This window comes from Enhydra lutris, unplaced genomic scaffold, assembly GCF_002288905.1.
Source record: "Enhydra lutris kenyoni isolate GAN:26980312 unplaced genomic scaffold, ASM228890v2 scaffoldscaffold13, whole genome shotgun sequence".
NCBI classification, from domain to species: domain Eukaryota; kingdom Metazoa; phylum Chordata; class Mammalia; order Carnivora; family Mustelidae; genus Enhydra; species Enhydra lutris.
In genome coordinates this window covers 36,685,815-36,708,882 of record NW_019154097.1, presented here as the reverse complement: position 1 = coordinate 36,708,882, position 23,068 = coordinate 36,685,815, and the positions used below count along the sequence as shown (strand labels likewise).

The window sequence follows — 23,068 nt, the reverse complement described above, 5'->3', positions numbered from 1 at the left end:
CGACGCGGCTCTCCCTGCTCCCATTCTGAGGGTGGGGGAGCCCAAACCTGCAGACTAGCGCAGGAGGGGCAGAACTTTAAGCAGTCCCGTCCCGCAGCCCTCCCGGCCGGCGCGCAGCTGGACGTGAAAAGAGGCTAGCTAGAAGATTGCTCGGCGAGCAGGGCAGGAGCGCGTGGGGAGCTCCAGGGTGCGGGTGATGCCTCTGCACTCTGGCGAACGGGGAAGGGTCAGACACACCTGGAGCCCTAGTGTCCTCAGAAGCAAGGGGCAGGTTCACATACACTAGTCAGAAGTTGGAGAGGGGAGGGAGCTGCAGGGGAAGGCCAGCTGGGCCCCTTGCAGCCCTGGACCCGCTCCCACTCCTGGAGCCTCACTTATCCTCATCTATAAAATGGACCTGATACCAGTCTCTCCCCTAGGATTGAGGTGAGGACTAAGGGAGCCCGGCGGCCTGACAAGTGGACTCCCAGCGCCTGCCTGGCACAGTGTCCGAGCCAGAGAGGCGGCAGCTGCCGTGGTTGTGTGTTCTGACAAGGTGCCAGCGCGGTGTCCACGCCCTGGGCTTTGGGGGCACAGTTGGCCTGGCGCTTCTCAGGCCCGGTTCCCTTAGTTGAACCTCAAGGCCCGCAGCTGGAACCCCAGCAAACCAGCCACTCCGTGGAAGGGTGCCGGGTACAAGGAAGCTGGGTCCCGCCATTGCCAACCAGCCGTGTCACCTGAGGAAGGTCCTCCCACCTCTGGCCTCCTCTCTGAGCCTGAGTGCGTCAGCCACAGTGGAGCATGGCAGCGGCCAGGCCTAGATGGGACGAGGTTCATGGCCATGGTTAAAATCCGGGCCGTGGCTGCCACTTCCTGGCTCCTGACCTGAGTGAGTTCCCCACCCGACTCCTCGCTCACCCCTCAAGTAAATGTGACGAGTCTGTAAAACGCCTGGCCCCCAGGAAGTACCCACAGACCTCGGACTCTGTGGTTGGTGGTGGACGCTTGGTTGTGGCTCTTGGGGCTGGACATTCAGCTGGCCCTGCCCCACACCCCCTATGGACCCAGGCCACCCTCCTCCTCAGCTGTCACCAGCTGCACTCCCTCAATGGCCTGACGTGGGGTGGCCTGCTAGCCTGACAGCCAGGAGCTGGCCTTGGACGGACAAGAGGACAGGCAGTGGGCACGGCCAGCGTGGAAGTCCCTCCCCCCGCCCCCCTGCACTTGAGGCATCCTCCCTTTCTTCTCTGTACATGCTCATGAGTAACTGAGCTCAGGCTGGTGGAGGGGAGGGTCCTTGGGGACAGCCTCTGGGAGGCTCAGTGAGGCTGGTCACCAAACTCCAGTGTCTGGGGTCACTGAGCTCCCGGGGTGCCCTGGCAAGCCAGCCCCTGCACAGTCCCCAGCCCAGGCTGCCCCTATGGGATGCAGTGCGTGGGGCCAGGAGTGTGGCTCACCCCCATCCAGGGCTGACCCGGGGTCCCCACTTGGTCCTGTCCATGTCCTCGGACTCAGGGAACAGGACACCCACCAGAGCATAGGGGTGGGGCCCTGCTGCCCACCAGGAGGCTTTTCCTTCTCCCCAACTTATTGGAGCTTAGGGTCCAAGAAATGAACCAGGACTTGGACTTGAGAAGTCCTGGGTTCTCTCCTCAGCCCAGCCCTGCTGCCCGCGGCCTTGGTCTCCATTCCACGAGTGTTTGCAGGATGCCTTGTCTGAACGGTCCGGGAGCCTGGGATCCCAGGAGGGCTGACCAGGCCCTCTGTCCATCTCCCATCGCCACTCCTGCACGTGAGCAAAAGGCCAAGTGGGAAAGCTGCAGGGCTGGCTTGGGCAGTTTAGGGCCCCTGCCCTTTCTGTGGCGGCTGTCCTGGAGGCTCCCACGGGGGCCCTCAGGGTTTCCCCGGTAGGTGTCTGTCAGCAGCTCTGTGGGGCTGTGGTCAGCAGGCGGTGCCCAGTATCCTTTGTTCCCGTTTCCAGGGTGTGTCACGTGCCACGTGCTGTGCACTGTCTCTGGACCCCACTGTTGCCCCGTAGAGAGCTGCTGCTCTTCTTCCCGTTTCCTGGATGAGCTCACTGAGGCCAGGGGCAGAGAGGCTGGGCAAAGCTGGAAGTCAGAGCCCTTCATGAAAGACGGTATCCTGGGGTCTGGTGGGCCCCACGGAGGGTCCTCATGTGCCTGGGGCTGCAGGGTGCCGACCAGTGCCCAGGAGAGGGCCTGGGGTGGCATCTGTGACTCTGTGGCCCTGGGTGGCAGCTCAGCAGGGTACGTGAAGGACCTCATCTCAGGCAGGCGCAAGCCACTGTGGTCGGAGCCACCCCTGCCCCGCCCAAGTGGGACCAGGTCTCCGCACGTGGCCTGAAGAGAAAGGAGGACCCCGTGGTGCAGGCTTGAGCCCTTCTTCTCTGAGTGTCTCAGCCCTGGACTGGGCCTCTGTAGGAGGAGCTGGTCTGCGGAGGAGGCACCTGGGGGGTCTGGAGGCCCCTTACAGCCATCACTATAAGGAAATCCACACCCAGGGGAGCAGAGGGGGGATGAGAGTGACGTTGCCATCTCCCTACACACAGGCACGAGCCGCCTTCCGGGAGAGCTGGCAGGGCTGGGGAAGAGCCAGCAGGGCCCCTCGGGTCTGTCCCAAAATGCGGGTGGGATGGGGCCTGGCCTGCAGTCACTTGGGGACAGGCATGCTGCTGGCCTGTCACCCTGAGAAGGCTGATCGGGTGACACCCAAGTAGTTTCTCCTTCTTCTTGTCCCTGGGGCTCTGGGCTGCACTCAGAGGGACAGTGGGGTGTGGGGCACATGGGTGCCTATTCTGCTGGCGTCTGCTTACCAGGGTCTGGGGGCACTGCCCCACCCACGCTCCCCTTGACCCAAGCCGTGGAAGGCTAGGCAGCATGTGCAAGGCCCAGCTGCCAGCTGGATCCCAGGGCCCTGGGGACATTGGCTCCCCAAGGACACAGCCATCCCTGTGGCGTTCTGTTCCCCTAGAAGTCAGCCGAGCATCCTGAGACCATCTGTCCGGTCAGCTGCACCCATCCTTCCCCAGGAGCCCCCGCCCCTGCCCCGCCAGAGCACCCCCTACGTGGGCCTGCGTGCGCTGCCCTCTGCCTGCAGGGTGGCCCAGGATCGCCTACAGGCACAGGGCTCTGCGCATCTTGCTGCGGGGGGCCCTGGGGGGGACGGATGCCTGGCGTTAGCCGCTTTCCCTCTCTGTCCCTGGAAGCGGGGAGGAGTAGGAAACAAATGCCCTGCTCTGCCACTTCCTGGCCCGGCCCCCCGGGCCCTTTGCTTCAGAGCCTGCCCCTCTGCCGCCTCGCGGGAGGTGGTCACGGGCTCCTGCACCCGGCTCTGGGGGTCTGCTTTCTTCCTGCGCCGCTGCGGCTGCCCGAAGGAGCCAGAGCAGCCCCCCATCTGTGTGACAGGGCAATGACTCCCGCGTCTCAGCCAGTGTGACTCCCGGCATCCCGCCCCGCCCTCCCCACCAGTCAGCAGAAGGGGGCCCCTGGGGGTGGGGGCAGGGGAGGGGCTTGGGGACCACGGACTGTGCAGGCCAGCTGCTGCCGGCGACGCCCAGGGCTCACTGCGGGGGTGGGGGGTGCTGCTCTCTGGACTTGCCGGGGATGGCCACTGCCTGCCCGCGGCACCGAGAAGCCTTGATGGAGCCCCACTGGGAGCCGGGTACCCTGTGGAGTTCAGGTGCAGGGCCCTCTGGCGGGCCCACCGGTCCTGCACGGGGCCTCCCAGCTCACTGCCCACAAGCCGGGTGTTCCTCCCACCTGGGCCACACGTGGCTAAAATAACCGTGGAGAAGGCCAGGCCTTCAGCCCAGGCTCGGCCTCCTCGGGAAGTAGGCTCAGACCCCTGAGGACATGCCAGGGTGGTGGCCCCCCGTCCAACAGGGGGACAGCTGGTCTCTGCAGCCTGCGTCCTCTGAGGGCTCTTCCAGATGGGGGGTGGAACGTGAGCATCTGTCTCAGCTTTTCTGCTCAGGAGGAGTCTCCCCTGTCCAGTGGAGGGGCTGGGTCATCGGAGGGGTGGGGGTGTGGGAGGTGGCACTCGGGAGACCTCTGCCAGTCCCCTGCTAACTCTCCACAGACAGGATGGCTCTCTCTCCAGAGAGCATGTGATGGCAGCGGCTTCCCCGTTGGTCCAGTGCCCAGCGTGGGAGGGCGGCCACAGGTCAGAGGAAGTGGCCTCCCCGAGGGCGGCTGGCCTCCTGCGGCCCACAGGGGTGGCAGGAGGCGAGAGGCCCCAGTACCCCGTCGCCGACCCCAGAGGTGCAGCAGGGGCCCTGCCAAGGTGGCGGGCTTCAGGGCAGGCTGTGGGTGGGCTGAGTCAGCACCTTCGCCCGCGCCTCCCGTGAGCTGCACACCCACCTTGGGTTAGAGCAGTGATGCGCGGTGCCAGCCGCTGGTACGGATTGTGCGATCGAGGGCCCTGTGCCAGCTGGCACGTCCCAGCTCCTCCCTCAACCCTCAGAGGCCACCCTCCCTACTGCAGCCCCCCCCACCGTGGGGGGGCAGACAGGCAACGGGGCTTGGAGATTACGGCCCCAGGCCAGCCTGCCCAGTGGGAGGGTTCGCTGACACCTAAAACAAGGGCCTTTACTTCCCGTCCCAGGCAAAGTCCCGTGGTTTAGGGTCCAGTGAAACCCCAGTCGTCTGCCCAGACACTGCACCGTCACTGTGTGCCCGCTGTCCCCGCGCACATGATGCCGGACGGGAAACCAGGATCTCCTCTGTTGCCCAAGAAGGCACAAGGGCATGAATGAGCAGAAAGGGAAGGAAGTGGCCTTGGATGTGGCCATCGGGGATGCCCTACGCCTGCCCCTGACGCGTGATGCTGACTCCAGGGCTGGGCCGGGAGGAGCTGCCCGTGCCTGCTGAGTCAGCTAGGGAGCAGGGACGAGGGCCTTGGGGGTCCTGGTCTGTCATCCACCCACAGTGATGTGTCTTTGGACACGTTGCCCCTCTCCCAGCGTCCACGTCCTCATCTGTGACACGGCTGGAAGGCAGTACCCCTCTTGGGGGCAGAGGGGGTGACCCTGGCCATGAGCATGTTGCTGGGGGTTTCCAGGGCCTGGAGGGCTGGCGGCTGATGGGGTGGGAAGGGGCGGGCTGGGGGCCGCGTTCTCCTGCCCCAGGGTGACTCCTAAGCCCTGGAGCTGCCAGGCCACTGTATCCCTGCCAGGGGCCAGGCTGGGGCAGGGCGGGGGTGGGGGGTGTGTGGATGCCGTGCATTGGCTGGGGACTGGAAGGCTCACGGGGGCAGCCCCTGACGGCCCAACCCCGTCTCTCCAGAGCTGCACGCAGGAGATCGGTGAGGAGCTGCTCAACGGTGTCATCTACTCCATCTCCCTGCGGAAGGTGCAGGCCCAGCCCGGAGCCAACAAAGGCCAGCGCTGGCTTGGGGTGAGTGCGGCCGTGGGGCTCCTACCCCCAGGAACCCACAGTCCCGCTCCCAAAGGAGCCTGGGCCTCCGCGCCCTCCCCTCTGCCCAGCTCTGGGCTTAGGCAGGAGCAGGGCCACTCTGCATGGGACACCCGGGAGGCTGAGTCACTGAGCGTCCGACTCTTGATTTCAGCTCAGGTCACGATCTCAGGGTCGTGAGATCGAGCCCGGCGTCGGCCCCGCATTGTGCGTGGAGCCTGCTTGAGGTGCGCTTGCGCTCCCTCTGCCCCTCCTGTGCACGTGCAGAGACACTCTCTCTCTACAAAGAAAAGTTCATTCACACCTGCATGAAAGACACCTTTTTACGGCTTCCCTTTGACACTGGACCCCAGGTGATTTTGTGTTTGCACCCCAGTCCGTTGGTTTTTAACTCCCGCCCCTGTCGTCCCAGCGGTCGGCAGCCCCGCCTTCCGCATCCCCACCGGGAGGGGCCGGTTTCCCCAAAGGCAGGGAGGCTTGAGCTCCTCTACGGTTTTCGGTGTTCCCCCGAGTACAGCCACGTGACCCTCCGGCTCGGAGGGCCTGACTCGGCCACATACCGTTCGGGAAGGGAGGCCCGTTGTCAGGGTGATTCAGCCCTTCAGTGCCATGGGCCCGGGCTGCACCGAACCCCGTGGATCTTCCCTCCCCAGAAGGAGCCTCTGTCTTCTCATCTCAAGGATGGGCATGTTTTGCCAGAGCTCACGGGGGTCGTGCTTTTCCTCCTCCAGCCAACAGGCTGACCCGGAAGGGTTGTGTCTGCATGCTTTGTTAGTCCCCATATTAAATTCTCTTTGTTTGTTTGTTTTAAGGTTTTATTTATTTATTTCACAGAGAGAGTGAGAGCGGGAGAGAGGGAACACAAGCAGGGGGAGTGCGAGAGGGAGAAGCAGGCTTCCCACCGAGCCGGGAGCCCGATATGGAGCTCGATCCCAGGATCTTGGGATCGTGACCTGAGCCCCCCAGGGTGCCCCTCAGATTCCGCTTCTAAAGCTGAGCTTGTTTCTCAGCTTGGGGCAACGCGTGTCTTCTCTCCGGCCTCACATCCCTGTGCCCTTGGGACGTCATCAGAGCCCCCCACCCTCCTGGCGGCCCCAGGCACTGCCGCTGACCACACCCCTCCTTCGTCCCACCCCACCCCAGTGTGAAAACGAGTCCGCCCTGAGCCTGTATGAGACCTGCAAGGTACGGACGGTGAAGGCAGGCACGCTGGAGAAGCTGGTGGAACACCTGGTGCCCGCCTTCCAGGGCAGTGACCTCTCCTACGTCACCATCTTTCTATGCACCTACCGGGCCTTCACCACCACCCAGCAGGTCCTGGACCTTCTGTTCAAACGGTGAGCGGCACCCCGACCCACCCCGCAGCTCCCCGTCCCCGTCCCTCCCCAGGGCTCCCCACCCCAGTCCAGGCAGAGTGTCTCGGCCGCAGCCCTTCCCCGCTTGGACACCAGGCCCCTGCTGGACATTTTGCATAGTTCCGCGAGTGGGGCAGACCGGCCTCCCTGCCCTCCTGGGCTTCCGCTGTGGTCGGGGGGTCAGCCGGTAACCCTAGACGTCATAGCAGGTACGGTAGACGTGACGCCCTCACGGCCTCCTCTAGATACGGATGTATCCTCCCTTACTCTGACGAGGACGGCGGCCCCCAGGACCAATTAAAAAAGTGAGTGGACTTTGGGTCTGATGGGAGGGTCCCCTGTCTCCCAGGTGGGGGACATCTGGGGCTTTGGTGGGGGCAGAGCCCTGGCCCCCACGTCTGTGACTGCTGCTGGAGGGCTGCGGTGTGGGGGCCTCTCCTGCACAAAGACAGGAGTCAGACCGTTGTGGCTGGGCTCCCGGGGCCTGGGGGGCAGAGGAGAGGCTGGGGGCTGGAGGCCAGGGTTGGGCCCTGAGGCCGTGTGTCCCCACCACTGCCCGCCCCAGCCCTGTCTGCTCTGCTGAGATCCCAGGGCCACCGGCTCACGCGGGGGCCTCACGCCTCAGTGCCCCAGGCCAGCCACCCTCCTGCAGTTCCCAAGAATAGTGTCGGTGAGAAGAGGAGACCCCACGTGCCTGGAAGGGGATCAGGCAGGCGTCGGAGCCGGGGCTGGGGGTTGTCGGGCCAAGAGAGCCCAGGCGGGCTGGGCAGAGGGACCCTGCCTGTCCCCTCCTCCCTCACAGACTGCTGCGGCGCCTACCGTGTGCCCCAGGGCTGGGACAGAGCAGACGCTGCACCCCCTCCCCACCTTCCTGGGGTTTACGGTGCAGCAGGAGGGACCCCAGACAGAGGAGTGGGTCGGGCCCCCCGGGGAAGGCAGGGGTGCTCACACCAGAGATGGAGGGCTCCCTCCTGTGGAGACTGCCGACTCGCACCTGCTGGCCAGACCTGCCCCTGCCTGGATGGCCGGTGGGGGTGAGCTGGGTGGGCCTGGCCTCTGGATGGAGCATCCCCGGGGGTGCCCCAGGGGGCCGTGTGGAAGGAAGGGCCAGACCACTGACGCTGCCGCCTGCCCGCCTACCTCCAGTGCCATCTCCTCCATTCTGGGCACCTGGCTGGACCAGTACTCGGAGGACTTCTGTCAGCCCCCAGACTTTCCCTGCCTCAAGCAGCTGGTGGCCTATGTGCAGCTCAACATGCCCGGCTCTGACCTGGAGCGCCGTGCCCACCTTCTGCTGGCCCAGCTGGAGCGCGCAGAGCCCGTGCAGGCAGAGCCCGAGGGTGAGAAGGCCGGGGCTGGGTGCCTGGGGGTGTGTGGGGATGGGTCGGTGCTGGGCCCCATAGGGACGAGCCCCACAGGCTGGTGTGGGGCCAGGAGCAGGGACTGGGCTCAGAGCACCCAGCGGGTGTACTGCACTCGGGGAGCCATCCCACTGAGGCTTCCTTCCCGGCTGTGGCTTCTCTGGGAGGCCCCGGGCTGAGCTCTGTGTCTGCAAAGGGACATGGAAACTTCTTTCCTCCTGTAGCTCTGTCCCCTGCTTCAGCTCCAGCACCAGTTCCAGAAACAGCTCCAGAACTAGAGCCAGCTTTAGCACCAACTCTCCTGCCTACTCCGGAGCCAGACGCAGCTCCAGCACGAACTCCAGAGCCAGACGCAGCTCCGGCTTCTGCTCTAGAACCAGATGTGGCTCCGGCTCCGGCTCCCACTCCAGAGCCAGATGCAGCTCCAGCTCCCGCTCTAGAACCAGACGCAGCTCCGGCTCCCACTCTAGAAGCAGACGCGGCTCTGGCTCCCGCTCCAGAACCAGACACGGCTCTGGCTCCCGCTCCAGAACCCAAGCCATCTCTGTCTCAAACTCTAGAGCCAGAGACAGCTCCAGCGCCTGAGCCTCCCTGGCCTTCAGTTGTGGCTGCAGAAAATGGGCTGAATGAGAAGCCTCACCTCTTGGCCTTCCCTCCTGACCTGGTGGCAGAGCAGTTTACCCTAATGGATGCAGTGAGTGCCTCTCCGTGGTGGGACAGGGCAGGGGCGCCCCTTTCTCTGGCCTTGGGTCCATGCCCTGCCATTCCCTGGTTCCCAGCTGATGTCCTGCTCTAGCTCCCAGTTCCAGCAGGACTCACTATAAGATCCGCAGACTGGGGACATAGAGACGGGACCCTCCCACCCCAGCCTGCGGGGACTGTGGATTACATGAGGGGGAACAGTCGAAGGCTGGGTGGGGCCTGGCCTATTTGGTGGGGGAGTGGAGTTCCCTGAGGGGCTGCCTGCTCCCTGGGTCAACCCCCCGATCTGCCAGGACGCCTCACCTGCCTCGGCACTTATTAGGCACCTGCTGTGTACTAGAGTTTCTGGCAGAAACTAGAGCCCGAAGGTATGGCACCCACAGTGGGCATGCACCTGGACGGGGTCAGGGGGGCGGACCCAAGGCATGATGGGGGAGCCGGAAGTGCCCCCTGCTGTGTGCAGCTGTGAGGCCCCTTCTGGTGCTTGGAGTCGGTAAGGGCGGGCTGCTGAAAATGCTAGACTCTTTCCTCCAGCGCGTCATCCTGGGCCACTCGTGCTGGGCGCCTGTGGTAGGCAGAGAGCAAAGCCCAGACACACACACTCACACACACACCCCAGGCCTGCAAGGCTCCAGCCACATCCTGCCCCACATCGTCCGCTCCCGAGCTCAGCTCTGACCAGGGGCTCTGCCTGGGACCAGGGGAGCGGGGATCCTGAGCCGGGGTGTGGCAGAGCTGCGTGACACACCCCCTGGTCCCCAGGAGCTGTTCAAGAAGGTGGTGCCCTACCACTGCCTGGGCTCCATCTGGTCCCAGCGAGACAAGAAGGGCAAGGAGCACCTGGCTCCCTCCGTCCGTGCCACCGTCGCCCAGTTCAACAGCGTGGCCAACTGCGTCATCACCACCTGCCTGGGGGACCGGAGTGTGACGGCCCGGGGCAGGGCCCGGGTGGTGGAGCACTGGATCGAGGTGGCCAGGGTACGCCTCCGAGGGGCCCTGGGGAGCCCCTGTCTCACTTGATCTGCCCTCAGGGTGGTGATGTGGCGTCCAGGCCCTTCCTTCCTCTGGAGTGCGCCGGCCTTGACCAGCGCATCCCGCCGCCCGGGTGCTCACTGCCCCATGACTCCCTCCTGTGGGCTGTGCCGAGATCCCCCTCCTGGGAGTACTGCCTCCCCGGGCTCCGCCGGCATCCGTCTCCCCCAGGTTGGGAGCTCCCAGCCACGGGGACCAGAGCCACGTCTCAGCCCTGCTCTTCCTCCCCCAGGAGTGCCGCGTCCTCAAGAATTTCTCGTCACTCTACGCCATCCTGTCCGCCCTGCAGAGCAACTCCATCCACCGGCTGAAGAAGACGTGGGAAGAAGTTTCCAGGTGGGCGTGCGTCTCTCAGCAGGAGCTCCAGGGGGGACCCAGGACCTGCCAGGGGTCGGCAAATCCTGAGCCAGCGAATCCTGGGTCAGCTGGCAGGGCCTCCGAGTGTCCATTGGCCTTAGGCAAGCAGTTCTGCCTCGGGACTCAGTTTCCTTATCTGTCAGCTACGAGATTGGGCCACACTGGAGATTTTCCTGGGTTTACTCAGCAGCCACACCACTCTGTCCTCCTGAAATCCAAACGGGTCGGAACAGAGCCCCACACACAGCTCTCCTCCCCGGGGCCCTCAGAGCGGGACCCTGTGTGGAAACCACCCATCCAGGCAGTTCAGGGCCTTGGGCTCTAAAATAAAATGGATTAGCACGCACCCCCTGTGTGCTGTTCCCAAGGCTGTCCTCCCTTCCCACAGGGAAAGCTTCCGAATCTTCCAGAAGCTGTCAGAAATCTTCTCCGATGAGAACAACTACTCGCTGAGCAGAGAGCTGCTCATCAAGGTGAACCCTGGGCGGAGGAGGGAGGATCTCAGCGAGCGGTTCTTTGAAAGATTCCAGTCCTGTCTTGTCTGGACTCTGCGGAGTGGGATCTTTTTGGTCCCTGGCCAGTGGGGGGCAGTTTGGGGAACAGGAGACCCTGGTAATGGGATGGTGGGGGTGCGGTCGGGGGACAGTCAGAAGGGATAGGTAAGCTGGCAGGATTAGCAGGTGTCCTGCTTCCTCCAGGCAGGTAGCTGGATGGGGTCAGGGGTGGGGGGCTCCTGTCTGCTACAGCTCAGGGGAGGGCTCCCTGCCTGCCCAGGGCCAGGATGCCACAGGGGAGGCCAGAGGCCACATCGCAAAGGGGCTGCCCACCTTGGGTCCAAAGGAGCAGACCCAGGACACAGCTGTGGGTACGGTGGGGGGCTGCAGACTTTGCCCCAGGCCGGACACCACAGATGGATCCCAGGGAGTCTTGCTAGGCTCTCCCCACAGGGCCTCCAGTTTGCCGGAAGACCAGTTAGCGGGAGTAGGTCTCCAGCTGGGAGGGAGGAGCCCACTGTCCTCCGAGTCCCTCTGAGACCTCGGGCAAGTCCCTGCTCTCAGAAAATGGAGGTGTTAAAAAAAAAAAAAAATGGAGGTGTGATGAGCCTGGGGTCCCTCTGGTGTCTTGACTCTTGGGGAGGCAGTGAGGCACAAGGAGAAAAGAAATGGGCATGAATTTTGTGCAGGGCCTCACCCCGGGGCAGGCGAGGGAGAAGAGCGACAGGAACAGGTGTAGGACGCAGAGTCCTGGGAGACCCCCAGGAGGCGGGTGTCTTGCTCATCCGCACTTTCCAGACAAGGAAACAGGCTCAGGGAGGGTGGGCTGCGGTCCCACGTTCCGGCACCACATTTGTACCAGTGACCAAGGCCCAAGGTCAGGTCTGTTGGAGGGGAAGCTGGGGAGGAGAGGAAGGTCTCGCTGACCCTGTCCTCAACCCTGGCAGGAGGGGACCTCCAAGTTTGCCACCCTGGAGATGAACCCCAAGAGAGCGCAAAAGCGGCCGAAGGAGATGGTGAGTGTGCGCGAGGCTGGGAGCAGCGAGGCTGGGAGCAGCAGGAGCTGGCCTCCCCTCGAGGAGAGGAAGGGCCACCCCCACCGCCTTCCCCCCACCAACCTCCCCCCACCCTGCTGTTGCCGTGCGTGACCTGCTGGCTAGACCAGACCCCCCTCTGGGCCCTGTGAGGGCCGCGCCCTGACCTGCTGCTGTCTTGACGGCACTGTTGACGGCCACCAGAGCAAGGGCCTGGGAGAGACGGGCTTGGGACAGGTTTAGGGGTGATGAGGGTCACCAGAACCTCGGTGACTTGCCAGACTCTGGGCCTGGAAGGTGACTAGGGGAGCTGGGGGCCCGTGGCTACTAGGAAGGAGTCTGGGGGAGACAGCTGAAAGTCCCTGGGCTGCTCCGAGTGGGAGGCCGGGGTGGAGGCTGCGGCCAAGGGGGGCCCTGGTCCTGGCTCATCAGCCCTGCGTCCCAGCCGCAGGGCGTCATCCAGGGCACCGTTCCCTACCTGGGCACGTTCCTCACAGACCTGGTGATGCTGGACACCGCAATGAAGGACTATCTGTATGTGAGTGAGCCCTGCGGGCCCGGCCGGGGTGGGAGTGGGGCGGGAGTCCTGGAACCCCGGAGGAAGGCGCCCCTCACTGAGCCCTGAGCTCTCAGTGCTGGGCACACCTCATCTGAGAGCCCCCAGCCACCCCCGTGCCCAGCTCCCCCGTGAGCGGAGGGCTAGGTGCCCAGCTGGCGGGGCCTAGAGCTGCAGACGGCTTTGGCCCTGGCAGCTCGCAGTCTGTCCTCAGGCAGTGGCCACGGACGGAGAGGCGCTGGCCGTCCAGGGTCAGGCACTGGGGTGGCCAGGCTGGGCCGTCTTGCCCCAGGCCTCAGTCTCTCCTGTCCTCAGAGGGTTGGGCAAGAAGTTCCTTAAGGCTCTGCCCGTCCCACACCCCCACCCAGCCACCCCTAGATCCTAGGACCTGCCCAGAGCCGGGGTGCGTGCACCCATCTTTCCCCTGGTGGTGCAGCTGGGAGTGCAGCCTGAGAGGGGCTGAGGGGCAGTCCTGGGCAAGGGGACACTTTCTGAGGGTCGCTGGCTGTTTGCTTTTCAGGGGAGACTGATCAACTTCGAGAAGAGGAGGAAGGTGAGCCCCTGCAGCCCCTACATGTCAGCGGGGGTGTGGAATCGAGACCCACGGGTAGAACGCTGGGCCGCACCCCGCTTCTTCTCATATTCCTGGGGCGGGTGCGATACACAGAGGCCGGGGGACCTGTCCCACTTGGAGGGCAGGTGCGGGAGGCCGGAATCAGGGATGACTTCCTGGGAGGGCTGTTTGGACCCAGCTCTGAGAACAGGGTGGGCCTGGGCAGGAGTGGGGGGGGGCACCCTGGGGCCATGCCCAGCGCCCCATCCATGCCAACACCCTCCTGCCCTGCCCTCTGGCCCCAGGAATTCGAAGTGATCGCCCAGATCAAGCTGCTCCAGTCGGCGTGTAACAGTTACAGCATCGTGCCCGAGGAGCACTTCCGGGCCTGGTTCCGGGCCATGGAGCGGCTCAGCGAGACGGAGAGGTGCGTCTGTGCAGGAATCGGGCGCACTGGGCGGCCTGTGGTGCGGGATCGTGGCCGGCGCTGGACTGACTGGGCGTCTAGACGCCCCCTGCCAGGCAGGTTCTGGGAGGGAGACCTGGGTGCGCCTCCCCGTAGCCTCACAGCCGTGCCTCTGTCCCGTAGCTACAACCTGTCGTGTGAGCTGGAGCCCCCCTCCGAGTCGGCCAGCAACACCCTCAAGGCCAAGAAGAACGCGGCCATCGTCAAGCGCTGGAGCGAGTGAGCGCCCGGGGCAGGCAGGACGGGCTCCCTCCCGGCTCCGCGCAGCCTCGGGCTGAGCGTGCTTCTGCGTAGTAGGGTGACCCTGATCCATCACTCCCAGAGCAGGGACAGACATGGGCCTGGTGACTGACCGAGCGCTTGGCACAGAGGCTGCACTGTGGAGTGGAGGGGGCAGGGGTGGGGTGTGGCCCCGGGGGAGGCCCCCCAGATGAGCTGATCCTTCCACACAGCCGCCAGGCCCCCAGCGGGGAGCTCAGTACCAGCGGCAGCTCCCACTCCAAGTCCTGCGACCAGCTCAGGTGCGGCCCCTACCTCAGCAGCGGGGACATTGCCGACGCCCTCAGCGTCCACTCGGCCGGCTCGTCCAGCTCCGACGTGGAGGAGATCAACATGAGCTTTGTCCCGGAGTCCCCCGACGGTCAGGAAAAAAAGGTGACCGCCACACCCCCTCTCCCGGGACCCAGGTCCCCAATCCTCGGCCCCCCACAAGTGGCCAGGAAGCCCCAGCTCCTACACGGAGCTCTTGGGGTCCCCGCGGTGCAGGGCACTGGCCAGGGCGCCCCTGCTGATCGTGCCGTCCCCACAGTTCTGGGAGTCGACCTCCCAGTCGTCCCCGGAGACCTCCGGCATCAGTTCGGCCTCCAGCAGCACGTCCTCCTCCTCGGCCTCCACCACACCCGTGGCCGCCACACGCACCCACAAGCGCTCCGTGTCCGGGGTGTGCGGCTGCAGCTCCTCGCTGCCTCTCTACAACCAGCAGGTGGGCGACTGCTGCATCATCCGCGTCAGCCTGGACGTGGACAACGGCAACTTGTACAAGAGCATCCTGGTGGGTGCCCGCCAAGCCCAGGCCGAGCTGCCACAGGGCTGGGAGGGGCCATCGAGAAGCTTCCCTGGAGGGCGAGTGCCCGGGAGAGCTTCACGGAGCAGGCGCCTCAGGGGGAGCGGGGTGGCCCAGGGGTTGGAAGGAGCCGCAGGAGGCCTGAGGTCAAGGGCTCAGAGCTTACGTCTGGATCTTGGAGGGAGACAGAAGCTGCCCGTGGTTGGAGCGGAGGGCGGGCCGCGGGGACTTGGGGCTTCTCTGTGGGCGTGGGCTGGGGCCAGGAGGTGCAGGGAGGCCAGTGGGGAGGCAGGGACCATGGCAGGCTGGTGGCCCTGGAGGTGGCTAGACCAAGGAGGTCCTTCAGGGCTTGAGACCAAGCCAAGGGGCTTTGTCTCCAGACACTGTGTCTGGGGAGTGGGGGCGGCAGGGGTACTCATGTTCCAGAGCTCAGGCTGCAGAGGAGTCACATGCACTCCCCAAAGACCCCACCCCCCCGATCTGCTCACACCGGGTCAGGTGCCCCGTGACACACCTGTCCTGTGCTGAGCTTGACTGTCATTAACGGTCACCCGTAGGACTCCATGTCCAAGGCCCATCAGCACTGTGGCCTTGGGGTCAAGGCAGGAGGGGTCAGCCCACGCTGACCACCCCTGAGCCTCCAGCCAACGCAGACCTGGCACAGAGGCAGCCCCTGGGCTCCTCTCTTTCCTCCAGGGCTGGGCCTAGACACTGTCTCTTCCCTGGGTTCATTGATTCCCGTTGTCCTGCAAGGACAGGCTCAAGGGGAGCAGCCCCCGGGAGCAGCCCCCGGGAGCCGGCAGGTTTCCGAGGTGGCATGGGAGGAAGGTGGTGGGCTTGTAAGAGAAGGGGGGGGGCAGAAACAATTGGGAAAAGCGCCCCATCCCTGCACAGAGGTCTCCTGGGGCAGGATGAGATGGAGGGGCCCCTGTGGACCTGGCACCCAGCCCGAAGCTGAGCCTTTGTCTGCAGTGGGAGGCATCTTCAGGGGTTCCCGGGGCTGCCCACTGCAGGGGCCTTCTCCAGGCCCTGCACCCTGACGGTCTGCCTCTTCCCCGACCCAGGTAACCAGCCAAGATAAGGCTCCAGCCGTCATCCGCAAGGCCATGGACAAACACAACCTGGACGAGGACGAGCCGGACGACTACGAGCTAGTGCAGGTTATCTCCGACGATCGGAGTAAGTCCGGGGCCGGCCGCGTGGGCCATGGGCACAGCCCCATACCCCAGCCCCAGGCCCAGGGCCCGCGTTCCCAGAACCCCGTGCAGCCACACTGGGGGTTGGGTGGCCTCGCATAGGAGCCTTCACCGGCCCCTGGCACGTGCGTGCCCTTGGCCGCACGTGGACAGGCTGCGGGAGGCCGAGCTCCAAGCGAATGGCACCGTGCGGTGAAGGGAAAGGGCTCTTCCTCCGGGGCCAGGCAGCCCAGCAACAGCGCCCAGGGGCCGCTCACGGAGCTCACTGGCTGAGATGGGGCACAAATGCTTCAGAAGGAATCGTGCCCCCCGTGCACCTGAACCTCAAATATGTTAAAATCCACACACACGTGACGTTGTCTGCGTCTGCTGGGGCTGCTGTGACGTGCCACGGCGGCTGGGGCGGCGGATGGACTGAGACGTGGGGCTCCCAGCACACAGTGTTCTGGGATTCTGGCGAGGGCCCTCGTCCACGGGGCAGACGGCCACCTTCTCCTGGTGCCCTCACGTGGCAGAAGGGGCGAGGGTCCCCTTTTATAAGGCGTCCGTCCCATTCCTGACGCTCAAGTCCCACAACTTTATCACGGCCTAAAGGCCCCATCGTCTGGGTGTGTGGATTCCCACCCAGATTTGGGGGGACACATTCAGACCACAGCAGATACTAAGCATAGGTTCTGAGGGGCCCTGCTCAGTGGGTGAGAGCTGGGAAAGTGGCAGAACCAGGGCCAGCACAGACTAGGAGGCTGACGGCGGGCCTCAGGGAGCTGGGGCATGGCCCTCATGTCGCCTGAGGTTTCCTCATCCCCACAAGGGAGATAACGAGCCAGAGGCTGATCCATGCAGACCTCTAGGATGTGGGGCTCTGTTGTCTCCCGTGAGCTGCCAGCTGTTAGCCCAGACAATTCATGGTGACCCCCAGCATCCCCAAAAGTTGTTTCCGGAACCCTCTCTCACCTTCTCGCACCATTTTGGTAGAACAGGGCTGGTGCAGCCTCCATCTTACAGGACAGGAAGACTGAGGCCCAGGACAGGGTAGGGAAGGGGAGGCAGGGGCAAGAAGCTGAGTGGTAGTGGGCTCCTGTCCACAGCAGACGGAAGAGGAGGAGCTGCCCGGGGGGGGGGCGTGGATTCTCCCGGACCCTGGCACAGAAGACCTGGGGCAGGACCTGCCCTTTGCGAGGCCCCCAACCTTGGTCCTGAGTAGGGCAGGATTTAGGGGAGGTGTTCTGGATTCTAGAAATCTTCCGGCTCGAGATCATGGTCAGCGAAGGCAGCGGGGCAGCCCACTCCAGACTGAGGTGGGGACTTGTGGAGTCAGAGTCCCTTTTCAAACACGAATCGTTGGCTTTCCCGAGTGCCCGTTGGTCTCCTCGGCAGATGTCACTCCGAGGGCTCATCGGTCTCCTGATGTTGGGTTGGGGCGTCTCAGCTCTTTGGCTCAGGCCTGCCCTGGGGGGCCCTCAAGTGGTGGCTGTTCTGTCGGGCCTTGTAAGCATCTGTGACCCTCTCCCCGCCCTTCTCCCACCAGAGCTGAAGATCCCTGACAACGCCAACGTGTTCTACGCCATGAACTCAACGGCCAACTATGACTTTGTCCTCAAGAAACGGACCTTCACAAAGGGGGCAAAGGTCAGGCACGGCACCAGCTCGACTCTGCCTCGCATGAAGCAGAAGGGACTCAAGATTGCCAAGGGCATCTTCTAGGTAGTCTCCGGCACTGGCCAGCCACAGGACCACTCTGTCAGGCGCTGGCCGGCTGGGTGACTAAGCACCTAGAGACTCCAGTGGCCCAGGCCGGGCGGACACCTTCTGCCTGACCTGCCAGCTCAGGCCACCCCCAGACTCCAGGTTCACCCTGAACCTCCCCGGCTGCCGGGATTGACGCCTGCTGTTTGCTCGGCTGACCTGGCCTCCCGTGGACCACTCGCTGCCGTAGGTGCCTTCAGCTCTCTGGAACCAGAAGACTAGCTGACTTTTGCCAAGGAGCTCTGCTGACGGCCATGGGGCCCCGCCTGCCGCCGGGCTCCGCCCTCTGTGCCCTTCCCCCGCACCTGCTCAGGTGTGGGTCACTGCCACCTGTGCCCAGGGGCACCCCAGGGCACCCACTTATCTACTGGGTCTGACCACTGCACTTCTCTCCTCATGCCCATGGGCACTGGCCCGTGCCCTTCTCGGGTCCTGGGCCCTCTTTCCACCAGGCTAGCCTTTCCCAGGCTGCACCAAAGATACCACCGTCGGGGCCAACAGAGCGAGGGAGTCTCACCCACCCCCGGCCCAGCCCTCCCCCAGGAGAGGAGGGCGGGGAGCCTTTCCACAGATCACACTCTTCACCCGGTGTGCTGGATGGTCTCCGCCGAGGCCTATTGCCATGGACTCTCACGACACTGTGAGTGCCACCCACTGCTGCGCCCTGGGCTTCATGAGACCACACGAGACGGGAGTTAGTGGGACAGGAGAATCGGGGGAACGGGGAGGGGTGTTGAATATTTGTATAAAAGGCAAAAACAAAACAAAAAAAGTTTACCAGTTGGGGAGGGGCAATATTTATTTGTTGTAAATAGCAAATGCTAGACTTGAATCTTATATTAAAATCTGGTTTCTACTATAGCTTGGGAGTTGCGGTTTGGTTCTTTCACTTCCTGCGCTCGTAGAAACGAGATACAGACTCTCGTGTTCTATGTGCAAACAGGAGATCTTGCGTGGTTACCGGTTCATCGTATGCGGGACAAGTGAGAAGAGCCAGCCACCCTTCTTCCCACTGACTTAAGGAAATGTGCAGACCTAACTTTCACGGAGCAGATGCTCAGCTCAGGGTCATTAAGCTGGGCACTGAGCTGGGTCAGCCCCCCAGCACCCTTGGGATTCGAGGTTGGAGGTGCTTTCACAGGGCTTAGCAACAAGCCCAGAAGCCTGGGTGTCTTTAAAAATAGCATTTGTGGGGCACGCAGGTGGCTCAGTCAGTTAAGCGTCTGCCTTCAGCTCAGGTCAGAATCCCAGAGTCCTAGGATCAAGCCCCGCCTAGGGCTCCCTGCTCAGCGGGGAGCCTGCTTCTCCCTCTGCCTCTGCCCCTCCCCACCACCAACTCACCAGAGCTCTCTCACTGTCTCTCAAATAAAATATTTAAAAAATAATTAAAAAAAAAAACATTTGCAAGAGAAAATTATAGAAGAAGCAGCACAGGGGTCAGTCTCTCCATGGAGACCATTTGGCTGCGGGGAGAAAAGGATCAGAATGAACTATCTGGGGACTTTGGAACACCCTCACCCAACACACAGCAGCCAGGGGAGTGCTTGATGACAAACAGCCATGGGACGTCAGTGATGAAGGAGATCGCTGCCAGTCCACGCGCTGACCACCAGGGCAGCGGGACGGAAGTTTCAGTCCCCGAACAAGGAATACATGTCACGGCGTAGTTTGGAAAAGTCACTATAGAAACGGAAGATGCAGCTCTCGGACAACAGAAGTGAGCCTGGAGGAGGGGGAGAATCTGGTTTCCAGAATTACCACATTGTCATCCTCAGTATCCAGTTCCCAGCAAATTACAAAGTGTACAGAGAAATAGGAAGATCGTGCTGCTATGTAGGAAAAAAGAATTTGGCAGACTTCCCTGATGAAGTCCATGCATCGAAGTTACTAGTCAAAGACATGAAGTTGACTGACTTAAATATGCTCGGTGAGCTAAAAGAAACCACAGACAGCTTAAAAAAAAACAAAAACAAAAGACAAAAACAAAGGAAATCTATGATGTAAGAACAAATAGGAAACTTCTATTGAGAAGTTATGAAAAGGAACCACATAGAAATTCTGGAGCTCTGAGGCACCTGGGGGGGCTCAGATGGTTGAGCATCTGCCTTCAGCTTAGGTCATTATCTCCAGGTCCTGGGATCAAGCCCCATATTGGGCTCCCAGCGCAGTGGAGAGTCTGCTTCTCTCTCTCCCTCTGCCTCTCCCCCTGCTTGTGTGCTCTCCCTGGCTCTCTAATGAATAAATAAAATCTTAAAAAAAAAAAACTCTGGACTGTACAATAATTGAAATGAAAAAACTCACCAGAAAAAATGAAAAGAACCCACCAGAGTGGTTCAATGGCAGATTTGCACAGGCAGAAGAAAGAATCAGTGAACTCGAAGATAAGGCTGGTGACATTATTCTCCCTGAAGAGCACAAAGGAAAAAGAATGAGGAAAAATGAACAGTCCCCTCCAGGAGTTGGGCGACATCAACAAATTAACAGCATCTGGATACCGAGAGACCCAGAAGAAGAGAGAAAGGAGCAGAGAGATTATTTGAAGTAAAGATGGCTGAAAACTTCTCAGATTGATGAAAGACTACCTCTACACGTGGAGACGCTCAATGGACTTCAAGGAAGAAAAACTCAAAGGGACCCACTATCTCTTCAGGGTGAAGGGAAATGAGGACATTGCCAGATAAAGGAAGTTAAGGGATTTTGTTATCAGTAGACCTGCCTACAAGAAATCCTACAAGCAAACCCTTCAGGCTGAATGAGAGAACACTAGACAGTAACTGAAAGCCATAGGGAAAGTAAAGAGCTCAAGGAGAGCTAAGTAATAGATCACTTAAAAAGCCTGTATCATTTCAATTTAGGTGTATAACTCCTTTTTTCTATATAATGTAAAAAGCAAATTTATGAAACTGTAAATCTGTGTTAATGGGAACAGGATACATAAAGGAAGTGGGGATGGGAATTTACAAGAGCTGAGTGTATACTACTGAATGAACTTGGTATTACCAAACTAGGTTGCTCTAAGTTTAAGATGTTAATTGCAATCCCAAAGGTAACCAATAAAATCTTTTTTTAGAAATACATACAAAAGGGTGGAAGGGAATCAAAAGTGTACACTATAAAATAATCAGCTAAATCCATAAAAAGCAGGAATGGAAAAATTGAACAAAAAGTATATAGGACATGCAGAAAACAAGTAGCTAATGGAAGAAGGAAGTCATCAGTAATTAAATATAAATGGGTTAAAGGTTCCACATAAAAGGCCGAGTTTGGCAAAATGGATTAAAAAAACATGTTCCACTAATATGCTGTATTCAAACAGACTCGCTTTGGTTTTGGGGAGTTTTTTCTTAAGATACTATTTATTTACTTACTTGTTTGTTTGTTTGTTTAAGAGAAAGAGCTCAAGCAGGGAGGAGAGGGAGAAGCAGGCTTCCGATGAGTAGGAAGCCTGACGTGGGGCTCCATCCCTGGACCCCTGGATCATGACCTGAGCCAAAGGCAGATGCTTAACCAACTGAGCCACCCAGGTGCCCCCAAAGAGACTCCCTTTGAGAGAAATCTGCAAAAGGGTTGAAAATAAAAGGGTAGGAAAAGATTCCACCAGAACAGTAAACAGCTGGGGCAGCTCTATTATCTGACAACATTGATTTTAAGTCAAAAAGCTAACAAGAGACAAAGAAGGTCAGTATGCCCCGATAAAAATTTCCATTCATCAAGAAAAAAATAACAGTTGTAACCCTCCATCCCTAAAGCAAAACCTGACATCTTTTTAAAGGGAGTCGGAGACCTGACTACGTGACTTGAACAATGGCTGGGAGAATCCGGGTGGACGATGGCTCGGGACAGAGGACTTAAACCACACTCTGTCAGACCCGGCGCACAGAAGCGGAGGCCTTCACAACGGCAGCCAGGCACACGGGCTTCTCAAGGGCACATGGGACATTCCCCAGGACATGCCATCTGTGAGGCCACGAAACAAGTCCTAATAAATTGTAAAGAATGAAATATGTGAGTATCTTTTCCAATCAGGTGGGATAGAAGCAGAAGGCAAAGGCGCCTGGGTGGCTCAGTTGTTAAGCGTCTGCCTTTGGCTCTGGTCGTGATCCCGCGGTCCTGGGATCGAGCCCCTCATCGGGCTCCCTGCTCAGCGGGAAGCCTGCTTCTCCCTCTCCCCTGCGCACTATCTCACTCTCTCTCTCTCTGTCAAATACAAAAAAAGAAGCAGCACAGAAGGGAAAGGTGGAAGGAACACGGGCTCCTCAAAAGAATGTGGAAATGAAGCAGCACAATAACCCGGGGGTCAAAGAAGAAATCACGAAGGATGTCAGAGAATAACTTGACACAAGTGGAAACAAAAACGCAACGTACTGTAAGTTACGGGACACAGCGGAAGCAGGGCTAACAGCAGAATTTCTAGCAGCCGATGCCTATATTACAGAAGAAGGAAGATTTCAAGTCAGTAACCGAACGATAGCACTTGAAGGAACTAGAAAAAGAACCACCAAAGCCGACAAACCTTTTAGTGAGACGGACCAAGAAGTGTGGTGCGGGAATCTGCCGTGAAAGCGGGAACATCCCTACCAGCTGCACAGGAACTAAAGGACTGTGAGGAAGTGCCGCGACAACCGTATGACAGCGACACACGCTGGGAGTGGCTCCAGCCGTCAGGAGGGCTGGCGCTGTGACGCGCCGCAACACAGACGGACCTTGGAAACACGGCGGTCCCACTTCAGGTATATCTAGAAATATCTAGAGCAGGCAAACTGAGGGGCACAGAAAATAGAAGAGACTACCAGGTGGGGGAGGGGAGAAGGGACAACAGGGTGTTATTGATCAATGGATACAAAGTTTCTGTCGGGGGTGACGAAAAAGTTCTGGAACTCGGTATGTGATGTTTGCACAACAGTACGAACGGCACTAATGTCACTGAATCGTGTCTTAGAAGTAGTTAAATTGGCATGTTTTATGTTGTATATATTTTATGCTGTTTTTTTAAAAGATTTTATTTATTTATTTGACAGGCAGAGATCACAAGTAGGCAGGCAGAGAGAGAGGAGGAAGCAGGCTCCCTACTGAGCAGAGAGCCCGAAGTGGGGCTTGATCCCAGGACCCTGGGATCATGACCTGAGCCGAAGGCAGAGGCTTTAACCCACTGAGCCACCCAGACGCCCCTTTATGCTGGTTTTTAAACAATAACGTTTGCAAGGACCATTTCCTGACCCAGTGCGGCAGCTGCCTTTCTTAGCTTTCTTAGCTTCCGAGGAAGAGGAAGCATTTTCTGCTTGTTTTATTGGGGTTTAGGACGAGGAACTTATGACCAGTTAGGAACTTAGAGGTTTCAGGGTTAGATTTGAATTCCATCAGCATTAAGTAGCGGGGGTGGGGATTAGGATTGTAAACAGATCAAAATGTGCAATGTGGGAGGGAAAAGGCCAGGGGCAGGTTATTAGCCAGTGGACTATGGTCGAGCAGGACTTGGCGTCCTAAGTTCTCTCTAGGGGCCCGTGGTCAGCCCTTTACCTGAACTGCAAACCTCCGTCCGTAGACCGTCTTCTGAGCTTGCTTTGAATCCAGGGGAAAGATTACAAACCAGACTTAAGGCTTCAGCTGAGCCTTATTCCTTAAGCACTTCTTCTACCTGTGACCTAGGATTTCCACCTTCCTGCAACTCTTCATATAATTGATTTTGCCCAGAAACACTTCAGAAGCCTCTACCCTGCCCACCTCTCTCGGCCAGGCACACGG

The 23,068-nt window shown here is 60.4% G+C and overlaps 1 protein-coding gene across 9 annotated transcripts in view; it reads left to right on the top strand.

Moving 5' to 3' along the window:
* Window positions 1-18,187, top strand: part of LOC111145587 (ral guanine nucleotide dissociation stimulator) — a 43,049-nt gene extending 24,862 nt beyond the window's left edge. For 3 of the 9 annotated variants that reach the window (XM_022500564.1, XM_022500563.1, XM_022500558.1), the window contains exons 2-18: window positions 5,283-5,393; window positions 6,555-6,748; window positions 6,973-7,071; window positions 7,913-8,106; window positions 8,352-8,821; window positions 9,592-9,807; window positions 10,094-10,197; window positions 10,607-10,691; window positions 11,660-11,728; window positions 12,192-12,284; window positions 12,823-12,855; window positions 13,161-13,282; window positions 13,445-13,540; window positions 13,774-13,975; window positions 14,130-14,372; window positions 15,449-15,563; window positions 17,109-18,187. In XM_022500564.1, coding sequence (XP_022356272.1) covers window positions 5,283-5,393; window positions 6,555-6,748; window positions 6,973-7,071; window positions 7,913-8,106; window positions 8,352-8,821; window positions 9,592-9,807; window positions 10,094-10,197; window positions 10,607-10,691; window positions 11,660-11,728; window positions 12,192-12,284; window positions 12,823-12,855; window positions 13,161-13,282; window positions 13,445-13,540; window positions 13,774-13,975; window positions 14,130-14,372; window positions 15,449-15,563; window positions 17,109-17,284 — 2,622 coding nt within the window. In that variant the 3' untranslated portion in view covers window positions 17,285-18,187. Of the gene's footprint in view, window positions 1-5,282; window positions 5,394-5,624; window positions 5,765-6,554; window positions 6,749-6,972; window positions 7,072-7,912; window positions 8,107-8,351; window positions 8,822-9,591; window positions 9,808-10,093; window positions 10,198-10,606; window positions 10,692-11,659; window positions 11,729-12,191; window positions 12,285-12,822; window positions 12,856-13,160; window positions 13,283-13,444; window positions 13,541-13,773; window positions 13,976-14,129; window positions 14,373-15,448; window positions 15,564-17,108 lie in introns of those variants that run through there. The other 6 variants (XM_022500557.1, XM_022500560.1, XM_022500562.1 and 3 more) reach the window with 5 other exon arrangements.
* The last annotated feature ends 4,881 nt before the right edge of the window (window positions 18,188-23,068 follow it).